At 52.7% G+C, this 13,508-nt stretch overlaps 1 protein-coding gene across 1 annotated transcript; it reads right to left on the bottom strand.

Moving 5' to 3' along the window:
• Positions 1-674: 674 nt before the first annotated feature.
• tmem223 (transmembrane protein 223) lies at positions 675-8,558 on the bottom strand. The gene is made up of 2 exons (XM_072250085.1): positions 7,109-8,558; positions 675-1,648 (listed from the first exon to the last, which is right to left on the bottom strand). The coding sequence occupies exons 1-2, from the start codon at positions 8,556-8,558 to the stop codon at positions 1,356-1,358; spliced, it is 1,743 nt and encodes a 580-aa protein (XP_072106186.1). The 3' UTR covers positions 675-1,355.
• Positions 8,559-13,508: the final 4,950 nt, after the last annotated feature.

Below are 13,508 nucleotides of genomic sequence, written 5' to 3'. Positions count from 1 at the left end.
CCTCTCCTGACTTTTCCCACCCACTTGGCTTCACCCATCACCTTCCAGATAGCTTCCTTCCCCTTCCCCACCCTCCAAACCTTCTCAGAAGAAGGGTCCCGGCCCGCAACGTTGACCGTTCACCGTTTTCCACAGATGCTGCCCGACCTGCTGAGCTCTTCCAGCATTTTGTGTGTGTGCGCGTTGCTCTGGATTTCCGGCGTCTGCAGACTCCTCATGTTACTGGGGGGGGGGAGAAAAAAAAATGTACAGTCCAGATAAACGACAAAGATACATAAAACTTCAGTCAGACTGCAACTGGATTTGCCCCGTCACAGGAAGGACGTGGGGATTGTGGAGAGGGCGCAGAGAGGTTACCAACATGCCGCCTAGATTCGAGGGTATGAGCTCAAAGGTGAAGATGAACGTCCTTGGGCTGCTTCCCTGGAGGTATGGTGCATTGTCATCTGCTCTGCCGTGACCACAAGATCCTGTCCATCGATCCTGTTTACAGTCACTATTCTATAGATTTGCGCAGTATGCCCGCAGGAAATAGAATCTCAGGGCTGTATGTGGTGACATGTGTGTACTCTGGTAACGTATGTACGTTCCTATAATTTGCACATTCGGACGGAGATGCGGCGTAAAGAGTTTGGACTCCTCGCGTACGCAAAGGATGTAAGAAATAAAGCCAATTCAGTCCAATAATGAGTTTTTACTTTGAACTTTGAAGAAGCCGCAGAGAGTCGTGGACACATCACGGAAACCGGCCGCCCCTCCATGGACTCTGTCTGCATTTCTCACTGCCTCAGTAAAGCAGCCAGCGTAATCAAAGATCCCCACCCATCCTAGACATCCTCTCCTCTCCCCTCTCCCGTCGAGCTAAAGATAAACCCTGAAAGCATGTCCCACCAGGCTCAGGGACAGCTTCTACCCCACTGTCGTCAGGTTTTAAACAGCCCTCTTGTACGATAAGATGGACTCCTGGCCTCATGACCTACTTCCTTATGATCTTGCACTTCATCCTGCATTCTGTTAATGTTTTCCCTTGCTCTACCTCAAAGCACTGTGAAATTGGACTGATCTGTATGAAGAGTACCTACAAACGTTTGTACAACAAGTTGTATTGTTGTGCTGTTTCTCCAGTACAACATTGTGGGCCGAAGGGCCTGTGATGTGCTGTAGATTTCACGTGCCAATAATACACCAAGTCCAGTTGCGTTTGCGTTAATGTCTCTGTCCAGTCCATCTTCAGCGCCCGTATATCGCCACTCCGTGACGGCGGTTTATCGGGGAGACGGAATCTTTCAAGGGAGTGACAACCTGCCCCGGGTTGTTCCTTCGGGCACACTGGCCGGGCGGCCGACGAGCTCGGCTTAGAGCGACCTGTAGGCGCCGACGGTGACGTCGAAGAGGCCGGGGTGGTGGAACTGCCCGCGCCTGTCCAGCAGGTAGTACAGGCGGTGACCCCTGACCTTGAGGGGGATGACCGAGGCCACTTGGTGGCGGTGCGCCATGCAGGAGAGGTCGCGGAGGGGCACCCGGAAGGAGCGGCTGCCCCCCAGCAGCCGGTGGCTGGAGATGGTGACTTCCTGGCCTCCCCGGTGGAGCACGACTCCGCAGACGGACCGACGGGAGAATGCGGAGCCCGCAGCGAGGATCAGGCACCCTAAACGAGAAAGAGAACCACAGGACAAAGTGATCACAAAACCACAGAACCTGGACTTGCCCGTCCAGCCCCTCACCTCGTACTACCCAATGATCCAGCCACTAGACCGCATAAAAGCCAAGGAAAGGAAACATTCTCTCCACATCCACTCTATCTGTGCCCTCTGGTCCTAGACTCCCCCACTATAGGAAACATCCTCTCCACATTCCCTCTGTGTCCTCGGTCCTAGACTCCCCCAGTAGGAAATATCCTCTCCACATCCACTCTATCTGTATCCTCTGGTCCTAGACTCCCCCACCATAGGAAACATTCTCTCCACATCCACTCTATCTGTGTCCTCTGGTCCTAGACTCCCCCAATATAGGAAACATCCTCTCCACGTCCACTCTATCTGTGTCTTCTGGTCCTAGACTCCGTCACAACAGGAAACACATCCACTCTATCTTTGTCCTCTGGTCCTAGACTCCCCCACTATAGGAAACATCCTCTCCACATCCGCTCTATCTGTGTCCTCTGGTCCTAGACTCCCCCACTATAGGAAACATCCTCTCCACATCCACTCTATCTGTGTCCTCTGGTCCTAGACTCCCCCACTATAGGAAACATCCTCTCCACATCCACTCTATCTGCGTCCTCTGGTCCTAGACTCCTTCACTATAGGAAACATCCTCTCCACATCCACTCTATCTGTGTCCTCTGGTCCTAGACTCCCCCACCATAGGAAACATTCCCTCCACATCCACTCTATCTGTGTCCTCTGGTCCTAGGCTCCCCCACTATAGGAAACATCCTCTCCACATCCACTTTATCTGTCTCCTCTGGTCCTAGACTCCCCCACTATAGGAAACATCCTCTCCACATCCACTCTATCTGTGTCCTCTGGTCCTAGACTCCCCCACTATAGGAAACATCCTCTCCACATCCACTCTATCTGTGTCCTCTGGTCCTAGACTCCCCCACTATAGGAAACATCCTCTCCACATCCACTCTGTCTGCGCCCTCTGGTCCTAGACTCCCCCACTATAGGAAACATCCTCTCCACATCCACTCTACCTAGGCCTTTCAATATTCTCCTCAATTCCTTCAAGTAGGGGCCCAGAGCAACCGAACTCTCTTCATATGATAATCCTGTCATTCCTGGGGTCATTCTAGCGAACTCTCTCTGGACCCTCTCCAACAACAGCACATCCTTTCTTAGATAAGGGGCCCAAAACGACTCAGAATACTCCAGGTGCAGTCTGACCGATGCCTTATACAGCCTCAACATTACATCCCTTTCTGGTTTTAGAAGACGGGGACGAGCCATTCGGCCCACAATGTTGTGCCGGACCTGCTTAAAAAGTAAATCAAAAAACACCCAAACTCCATGTCCATATCCCTCCACCTTCCTCACACCCATGTGCCGATCCAAACGTCTCTTAAATGTATTTACCTCCACCACCACACCAGGTAGTGCATTCCAGGCATCCAGCACTCTCTGAGTAGAAAAAGTTACCCCTCACATCCCCCTTTGAACCTACCCCCTCTCCCCTTCAACACAAACCCTCTGGTGTTAGACATTTCAACCCTGGGAAACAGATACTCCCTGTCCACTCTGTCTATGCCTCTCATAATCTTATAAACCTCTATCAGGTCTCCCCTCAGCCTCCGACGCTCCAGAGAAAACAACCCAAGTTTGACCAGCCTCTGGTGATAACACACGCCCTCTAAACCAGGTAGCATCCTGGTGAACCTCTTCCGCACCCTCTCCAAAGCCCCAATGTCCTCTCTATAGTGGGTGACCCAAACTATGCACAATACTCTAGATGTGGCCTAACCAGAGTTTTATAAAACTGCAACATAACCTCCTGACTTTTGAACTCAGTGCCTCGACCGATAAAAGCAAGCATTGCATAAGCCTTCTTAACCACCTTATCGACCTGTGTCGCCACTTTCAAGGAACTATGAACTTGGATCCCAAGATCCCCCTGCTCAGCAACACTCAAGGTCCTTGCCCTGAACTGTGCACTGTCTCCTTGCATTTGCCCCACTAAGGCGCAACACCTCATATTTATCTGGGTTAAACTGCATCTGCCACTTCTCTGCCCATGTCTGCAGCTGATTTACATTGCACTGTATTCTTTGCCGGTCTTCTACACTCCCACAACTTCACCAGTTTTGGTATCATCCACAGGCTTACTCATGCACCCATCCCGGTCATTTATATACATCACAGATAGCAGAGGGTCCCGGCACAGATCCCCGCGGAACACCACGGGTTTTCCAGCACCTGCGGCTTTTTTGCTTGCATTCCGCCCAGGCACCTTGTTGTCTCCTGCACAGCAATCCCTCTGTAGCCGACACACTTTTATCTGCCGCCGTCTTGCCTTGCTCTACCTCAGTGCACTGTGCAATGATCTGATCTGTGCAAGACAAGCTTTTCACTCTGTCTCAGCGCACGGGACAATATTAAACCAATTCTAATCCAAATTCCAAATGGGGAGGCACGGTGACGTAGCGGTCAGCACGACGCTTTACAGTACCAGCGACCCGGGTTCAATTCCCGCCGCTGTCCGTAAGGAGTTTGTACGTTCTCCCCGCGACTGCGTGGGTTTCCTCCGGGTGCTCCGCTTTCCTCCCACACAGTCCAAAGACGTTCTGGCTGGTAGGTTAATTGATCATTGTAAATTGTCTTGGGATTAAATCGGGGGGGTTGCTAGGTAGCATGGCTCAAAGGGCCGGAAGGGCCTATTCTGCACTGTATCTCAATCAGTAAATAAAGAAATTCCGGGAATGCAGGAAGGAAGGAATTTCCAGACCAATCCCAGAGGAAATCCAAACCTCCTGCCCAAACATTTCAATCCGAGAAAGTCCACTCGCACCTCAGGAGGCTACAGAAATCAGCCACGTCCCCGTCGACCCTCAACAAAATTTTACCGACTCGCCGCAGGGGGCATCCAATCCGGACGCACCGCGGGCAGCTGCTCGGCCCGTGACCGCGACAAAGCTGCGGAGGGTCGTGGACACAGCTCAGCTCATCACGGAAACCCGCCTCCCCTCCGTGGAGTCTGTTGACACTTCTCACCGCCTCTGTAGAGCAGCCAGTGTAATCAAAGACCCTACCTACCCCGGATATTCTCTCTTCTCCCCTCTCCTCTGAGACACAAAAGCCTGAAAGCTCGTCCCACCAAGCTTGAGGACAGCTTCCACCCCGCCGTTATCAGAGCACTGAACGGTTCCCTAGGACGACAAGCTGGTCTCCTGACCTTAAACCTCACTCACCCCAACACCGAACTGATTCCACAACTTACAGACTCACCCTCTAGGACTCTACAACTCACGCTCTCAACATTATTTACGTTTTTCTTTTGCTTTTATTTTTCCCCCTCTGTATTTGCACAGTTTGTCTTTTGCACATGGGCTGTTTGTCGGGCTTCGTGTGTAGTTTTTCACCGATTCTACTGTGTTTCTACTGTGAACGCCCGCAGGAAAATGGTCTCACACGGCGCCATACACGTACTTTGATAATAAATCTAGAGGCGCAGGAAACAGACGCAAAATGCTGGAGGAAGTCAAAGTAAAATTCAAAGCTCAAAGTAAAATTTATTATCGGAGTACGTACATGTCACCACATACAACCCTGAGATTCGTTTTCCTGCGGGCAAATCTATAGAATAGTAACTGTAAACAGGATCAATGGACAACAACAGATATCAATAAATAGCAGTAAGTAATGGGAATATGAGATAAAGAGTGCTTAAAGTTGTGGGAACATCTTATGGATAGGCAAGTGAGTGTAATTATCCCCTTTTGTTCAAGAGCCTGATGGTTGAGGGGTAGTAACTGTTCCTGAACCTGGTGGTGTGAGTCTTGAGGCTCTTGTACGTTCTACCTGATGGCAGCAGCGAGAAGCGAGCGTGGCCTGAGTGGTGGGGATCTCTGACGATGAATGCTGCTTTCTTACGATAGGGTTTCATATAGAGGTGTTCAATGGTTGGGAGGCCTTTACCAGTAATGTACTGAACCGAATCCACTACCTTTTGTAGGATTTTCTCCTCAAAGGCATCAGCGTTCCCATACCAGGCCGTGACGCAGCCAGTCAGCACACTTTCTACCGTACACCTATAGAACTTTTAAAAGCAGACACGAGGAAATCTGCAGATGCTGGAAATTCAAGCAACACACACAAAAAATGCTGGTGGAACGCAGCAGGCCAGGCAGCGTCTATAGGTAGAGGTACAGTCGACGTTTCGGGCCGGGACCCTTCATCAGGACTAACTGAAAGAAGAGATAGCAAGAGATTTGAAAATGATCCCAAATGACAGGAGAAGTCAGGAGGGGAGGGGTGGATCTAAGAGCTGGAAAGTTGATTGGCAAAAGGGGATACCAGGCTGGAGAAGGGGGAGGATCATGTGGCGGGAAGCCTGGGGAGAAAGAGAAGGGGGGGAGGGGAGCCCGGAGGGTGGATAGCAGGCAAGGAGTTATAGTGAGAGGGACAAAAAAGAGAGAGAGAGAAAATAAGTGGGAAAAAAATAAAAAATATATATTTAAAAATATATTAAATAAATAAATAAGGGGCGGGGGGGGGCACGTGGCCAAGTGGTTAAGGCGTTCGACTAGCGATCTGAAGGTCGTGAGTTCGAGCCCCAGCCGAGGGAACGTGTTGTGTCCTTGAGTAAGGCACTTAATCACACATTGCTCTGCGACGACACTGGTGCCAAGCTGTATGGGTCCTAGTGCCCTTCCCTTGGACAACATCGGTGTCGTGGAGAGGGGAGACCTGCAGCATGGGCTTCCATACAACCTTGCCCAGGCCTGCGCCCCGGAGAGTGAAGACTTCCCAGGCGCAGATCCATGGTCTCGCAAGGCTAGCGGATGCCTTTACTTAAGGGATGGGGTGTGAAGGGGAGGAGGGGCATTAACAGAAGTTAGAGAAGTCAATGTTCATGCCATCAGGTTGGAGGCTACCCAGACGGAATATAAGGTGTTGTTCCTCCAACCCGAGTGTGGCTTCATTTTGACAGTACAGGAGGATGTGGATAGACATATCAGAATTTTGCTAAGTCTTTGACGACGAGCCGAACCTCCGCAGACTCCTGAGGAAGTAGAGGCACTGTCGTGCTCTCTTCGCAATGGTACTTATATAACGAGTGCAGGACAGGTCCTCTGACATAGAGGCACCCAGGAGTTTAAAAGCGACTGGCAGCATGTATGGAAAGGAATAAATAGTTACTGCTTTCAGAATGAGATCCTTCATCAGGACTGCCTGACTTGCTGAGTTCTGCCAGCATTTTCTACACCGTTCTGATCTTGCATCTTATAGTCTACCTGCAGTGCACTTTCTCTGTAGCTGTTACACTCTATTCTGCACTCTGGTATTGTGCACTGTGGAATGCATAGCACGCAAGCTTTTCACTGTACAAGAGTATTCCACTCCGATCCAGGGAACCCCAGTTCCATCAGTGTGGCGTTAAGACTTACCCACAGTCAGGCAGGAGGCGGTGAAGCCGTATCTCCACTTGTCTGAGCCCAGGTTCAGGGCGATCCCGCCGATCTTCGGCAGCCCCTCTGCCCGATCGCCCACCAGCACGGTCTCCTCGTAGCCCGTGTCCCTGAGGGAGGTGAAGGCCAGGTGGGCCAGGTAGGCCCAGAAGAGGGCCTGGGCGCCGCAGAAGAGGCCGAGCAGGCGGAAGAAGTGGGGCCTGTGGTTCCGGAAGAGCGTGACGTCCCGGGGCAGGTCGGTGCTCACCGGCCTAGCCCACGGCTGGCTTGGCCAGTGGCGGTAACTCCTCGCCGGGTTCCACCAGGCTCCCCTCCCCAACACACCTGTCCCGAGGCTGACCACTGACCCTGCCCCCCGACATCCCTGCGACCCCGTCCTAAGATAGAGCACTGACCCTGTCCCAAGGTGTCCTGGTGTCTGCGTCCCAAGACTGACCACTGGCCCAAGCCCTGTCCCCGTCCCAAACCATCCCAGTGTCCTTATCCCACGACGACCCACCGACCCTGACCCGAGACTGCCCAGTGCTCCCGTCCTGAGACTGACCACTGGCCCCGTCCTGCAACTGCCCATCGACCCTGTCCCAAGACTGACCACTGGCCCAAGCCCTGTCCCAGTCCCAAACCATCCCAGTGTCCTTATCCCGAGATTACCCACTGACCCGGACCAGAGACTGACCACTGGCCCAAGCCCTGTCCCCGTCCCAAACCATCCCACTGACCCCGACCCGAGACTGCCCAGTGCTCCTGTCCCAAGACTGACCACTGGCCCAAGCCCTGTCCCCGTCCCAAACCATCCCAGTGTCCTTATCCCACGATTACCCACCGACCCTGTCCCGAGACTGCCCAGTGCTCCCGTCCTGAGACTGACCACTGGCCCCGTCCTGCAACTGCCCATCGACCCTGTCCCAAGACTGACCACTGGCCCAAGCCCTGTCCCAGTCCCAAACCATCCCACTGACCCCGACCCGAGACTGCCCAGTGCTCCTGTCCCAAGACTGACCACTGGCCCAAGCCCTGTCCCCGTCCCAAACCATCCCAGTGTCCTTATCCCACGATGACCCACCGACCCTGACCCGAGTCCGCCCAGTGCCAGACGCCACACTGCCCCTCTCCCCACACAGCCCTGCAGCCGGGTCCCTGGGCTCTCACCCCCTCTCCCCGCGGCCCCAACGCCTCCTCCCCGGGCCGGCACGCCGCGCCCGCGGCCTCCTCCGCTGCCACACGCTCCCGCGGGGCCCGGGCCTCCCCTTCCGGGAGCCGCCGGCTCAGTGGGGCTGCGGCAGAGCCCGGCCATCGATCGGCCCAGCCGGTCAGGCTCAGGACGGGTCCGGTAGGCCCCGCCGCCGCCTCGCCTCTCAACCGGGTCAGCGGGCGGCCTACCGAGCTCCCCCCAGCGGGCAGAGGCGGTATTGCACCCGGGAGTCCCCATGGCTGCACAGGAGGATCCCACCGAGGCCTGAGCCGGGCCTGTAACACGGGGAGGGGATTTCCAAAAAGCCTTTATTCACAATCCCCGGTCGATTGCTTCTCTTCGTCGTGTTTGGGTTAAAATGGCGGCACACAGCGACTTCTCCGGCTCCCAATAGTTGTGCTAAATTTAAATTCCTCGCTGCTACTTCAAAGTCTCTCATAAATAACCCCGCTCACTTTCTCTGCAAGGTCTGTGCTCCCCTCCCAAGAATTTCTGTCCCTCTCGCTAAAGCTCCAACTCCCAGGATCTCTGTCCCTGCTCTACTCATCTCCCCACATCTTGGCCCCCTCTTCTGGACCTATCACATCCCTCCTCAAAACTTATGCCCACTCTGTTGTCTCTTGTTTGCCTCCCCTTCAAGGATTTCTACCCCTCTCTATTGCCCTTTTACTCTGGATCTCTGCCCCTCTGTTGCCCCCACTTCCCAGGATATCTGCCCCTCTCTGTTGCCCTTTTCCCCCAGGAGCTCCACCCTCTAATGCCCCTCTCCATAAGACCTTTACCCCTCTATTGACCTGTATGTTGCCCCTCTTCCCAGGATCTCTGACCCTCTCTTTCCTCCCCCCCAGGATCTCTGCCCCTCTATTGCCCCCCCATCTCTCTCTGTTTCTCTCCCTGGGATCACTCCCCACTCTATTGCCCCTCTCCCCCTCCATTTCTCCTCTGCGGAGAATCTCAGCCCCTCCCTCTTGTTGTCCCTCTCTCTCTCCTCCCCCCCCCCCCCGCAACCTCTACCCTCTTGGGGCAGGAGGCCATTCGGCCCATCCCCCATGCCCTGTGCAGAACCCACGACCCACTGGGCAGTGGTTGCCGGAAGAGAGGAGGGCTGGGATGGAGGGCGTTTGGGGAGGGAGGCTCCAGACCTTCAGGGCTCAGGAGACCGGGCAGGGACACTGGCGTCCAAGGTTCTCAGCAGCGAAGAAGCAGCAGAGAGACTTGACCAGAGCTGTGGGCCAGGGGGAAAGGTACTGCCATCTTGAGCCCCTTGGGTATTTGATGATGATGATTATGAGGACACACAGTCCTCTTTTATTGTCATTTAGTAATGCATGCATTAAGAAATGATACACTATTTCCTCCGGTGTGATATCACAAAACACAGGACAAACCAAGACTGAAAAAACTGACAAAACCACATAATTATTGGGACTACAGGAGTGTTACTTGATCGGAGAGGACCTGGAGAAAGTTGACAGGAATAATCGTGGGAATGACAGTATTAATGTGCTGTATGGGGAGCATTTGACATCTCTGCAGTTTGGAAGAATGAAGGGGACGTCTCACTGAAACCTCTCGAACGTTGAAAGGGTGGATGTGGAGAGGATGTTTCCAGTAGTGGGGGGACCAGAGGGCACAGCCTCAGGATGGAAGGGCTTCCCTTTGGAACAGAGATTAGGAGAAATTCCTTCAGCTCGAGAGCGGCAAATCTGTGGAATGCATTGCAGCAGACGGCTGTGGAGGCCAAGTCATCCAGTTCTGGTCGCCTCACTATAGGAAGGATGTGGAAGCATTGGAAAAGGTACAGAGGAGATTTACCAGGATGCTGCCTGGTTTAGAGAGTATGCATTATGATCAGAGATTAAGGGAGCTCGGGCTTTACTCTTTGGAGGGAAGGAGGATGAGAGGAGACATGATAGAGGTGTACAAGATAATAAGAGGAATAGATAGAGTGGACAGCCAGCGCCTCTTCCCCAGGGCACCACTGCTCAATACAAGAGGACATGGCTTTAAGGCAAGGGGTGGGAAGTTCAAGGGGGATATTAGAGGAAGGTTTTTTACTCAGAGAGTGGTTGGTGCGTGGAATGCACTGCCTGAGTCAGTGGTGGAGGCAGATACACTAGTGAAGTTTAAGAGACTACTGGACAGGTGTATGGAGGAATTTAAGGTGGGGGCTTATATGGGAGGCAGGGTTTGAGGGTCGGCACAACATTGTGGGCCGAAGGGCCTGTACTGTGCTGTACTATTCTACGTTCTATAATTAAGACGGAGGTTGGTAGGTCCTTGGTTAGTCAGGGTCAAAGGATACGGGGAGGAGGCAGGAGAATGGGGTTGAGGGAGAAAGTAAATCAGCCGCCATGGAATGGCAGAACAGACTCGATGGGCTGAATGGCCTATTCCTGCTCCTGCGTTTGATGGTATCACATTGATCAATTGAGTCCAGCCCCTCACTGCCTACGGTTCAAGCTCAGGATTTCAGTTAGAACTTGGTCCATTGTGACTACTTTCCACAGAACGACCCTTGTCTGAGGAACAATTTAGTGGGGTGCAGTTTCTGGTGAGTGAGCGGCCACTGGTTTAATCGGGGTGCACAACACTCGCCGTGATCAAGGCCCCTCAGTCAGCGCAGGAACAGACAGCACGATAAGGCATAGGAGCTGAATTAGGCCGCTCGGCCCATCGAGTCTGCTCTGCTATTCCATCATGGCTGATTTATCATCCCTCTCAACCCCATTCTCCTGCCTTCTCCCCTTCACCTTTGATGCCCCGACCAATCAAGAACCTATCAACCTCCGCTTTAAATATAGCCATAGACTTGTCCGCCAGAGCTGTCTGTGGCAACGAATTCCACAGATACAACATCCTCTGCCTAAAGAAATTCTTCCTCATCTCCATTCTAAAGGGAAGTTTCTGTATTCTGAGGCTGTGCCCTCTGGTCCTCAACTCATCCACTATAGGAAGCATCCTGTCCATGTCGACTCTCTCGAGGCCTTTCAAATCTGATGGATTTCAGTGAGATCCCCCCTCAGTTTCTAAATTGCAGCGAGCACAGGCCCAAAGACAACAAACTATCCTCGTGCGTTAACCCTTTCGTTCCCTGAATCATTCTCGTGAACCTCCTTTGAACCCTCTCCAATGTCAGCACATCCTTTCTTAGGTTATGGGGCCCGAAACTGTTCACAATTCTCCAACTGAGGCCTCACCAGTGCTTTATAAAGCCTCAACCTTTGCTTTTATATTCTAGTCCTCCAGAAATGAATACTAACAACGCATTTGCCTTCCTCGCCACAGACCCAACCTACAAGTTAACCTTCAGGAATCCTGCACGAGGACTCCCAAGTCCCACATCACCTCTGATTTCTGAATTTGCTCCCGGCTGAGAAAACAGTTGGCATATTTTTTTTCTATCGAAGTGCACTACACTATATTCCATCTGCCACTTCTTTGCCCATTCTCCTAATCTGTCCTGCAGACTCCCTGCCTCCTCAGGACTACCTGCCTCTCCACCAATCTTTGTATCTTCCACGAACTTGGCCACAAAGCCACCAATTCCGTCATCCAAATCATCGACATATAACGTGAAAAGAAGCGGACCCAACACCAGCCCCTACAGAACACCACTGGCAGCTAACTTAGAAAAGTCCCCGTTTATTCCCACTCTTTGCCTCCTGCCGGTTAGCTAATCTTCTATTCATGCCAGTATCTTTCCTGTCATAACGTGGGTTGTTATCTTGGTAAGCGGCCTCATGTGTGGCACCTTGTCAAAGGCTTTCTGAAAGTCCAAGGAAGTAACATCCCCAGATACATTCAAAATGCTGAGGTTCCTCCAGTAGTTTTTTATGTGTTATTCTGGATCTCCAGCATCCACAGCATCTCTTGGGTTTAACTCGCTGATTCCCTGACAGAATTTTGCTGGTGGAACGCAGCAGGCCAGGCAGCATCTCTAGGAAGAGGTACAGTCGACGTTTCGGGACGAGACCCTTCGTCAGGACTAACTGAAGGAAGAGCTAGTAAGAGATTTGAAAGTGGGAGCGGGAGGGGGAGATCCGAAATGATAGGAGAAGACGGGAGGGGGAGGGATGGAGCCAAGAGCTGGACAGGTGATTGGCAAAAGGGATATGAGAGGATCACGGGACAGAAAGATAAGGGGGAGAGGGGAAGCCCAGAGGGAGGATGGGCAAGGGGTATAGTGAGAGGGACAGAGGGAGAAAAAGAATGTGTGTATATAAATAAATAAGGGATGGGGTACGAGGGGGAGGTGGAGCATTAGCAGAAGTTAGAGAAGTCAATGTTCATGCCATCAGGTTGGAGGCTACCCAGACGGAATATAAGGTGTTGTTCCTCCAACCTGAGTGTGGCTTCATCTTTACAGTAGAGGAGGCCGTGGATAGTCATGTCAGAATGGGAATGGGATGTGGAATTAAAATGTGTGGCCACTGGGAGATCCTGCTTCCTCTGGCGGACAGAGTGTAGGCGTTCAGCGAAACGGTCTCCCAGCCTGCGTCGGGTCTCGCCAATATATAGAAGGCCGCATCGGGAGCACCGGACGCAGTATATCACCCCAGCCTTGTAGTTATATTCTCTCATTCAGGTCTCTGCCACTGGTGAATACAGTACGTCCCGTCCCACCATTCCCCCCCACCCCCCTAGCAAGCTCTCCTGCCATCTCACTCTTTTAAACTGCATGAAATAAAGGGATGAGCTACGTAGAGTCATAATCCCAGGTGTGGCCTCGCCCACACCCGGTATGACAACAATAAACCTCTCTATTTTTAAACTCGGAGCCCCTTGCAGTAAAGGGCAATTGCCTTTTTCTCTCTCGACAACCTGTTGGACCTGCCTGCCGACTGTTTGCATTTCAGACACTTCTATGCCCTTTCAGTTTCTCTTCCCATTTAGATAGTAGCTTGGCTTTTGGTTTCCCCCGTCCAAGGTTCACAACACTCAGCTCCGTTTACCTGTTTTCCGTCCACTCGGGGTAGCACCTCTGGTGGGGGAACATGTCGCATCCTTTTCAGGGCGGTTCGTCCACCTCTGGTCCCCACCTGGCACTCGGCTCTCACCTGTGGCTCCCCGTAGCTGTTTGCATGCGACAGCGGCCACACCCCGGGCAACGGCTCCGACAAGCCGGCTAAACCAGGTGAGGGTAGCCGACGGGTCTCAAATCCTCGGTGAGATAGGGAGTTGTCC

Source organism: Mobula birostris, unplaced genomic scaffold, assembly GCF_030028105.1.
Source record: "Mobula birostris isolate sMobBir1 unplaced genomic scaffold, sMobBir1.hap1 scaffold_1546, whole genome shotgun sequence".
Classification (NCBI taxonomy): Eukaryota; Metazoa; Chordata; class Chondrichthyes; order Myliobatiformes; family Myliobatidae; genus Mobula; species Mobula birostris.
Note: the sequence above shows the minus strand (reverse complement) of the source record. Positions and strands in the feature narration are given on the sequence as shown.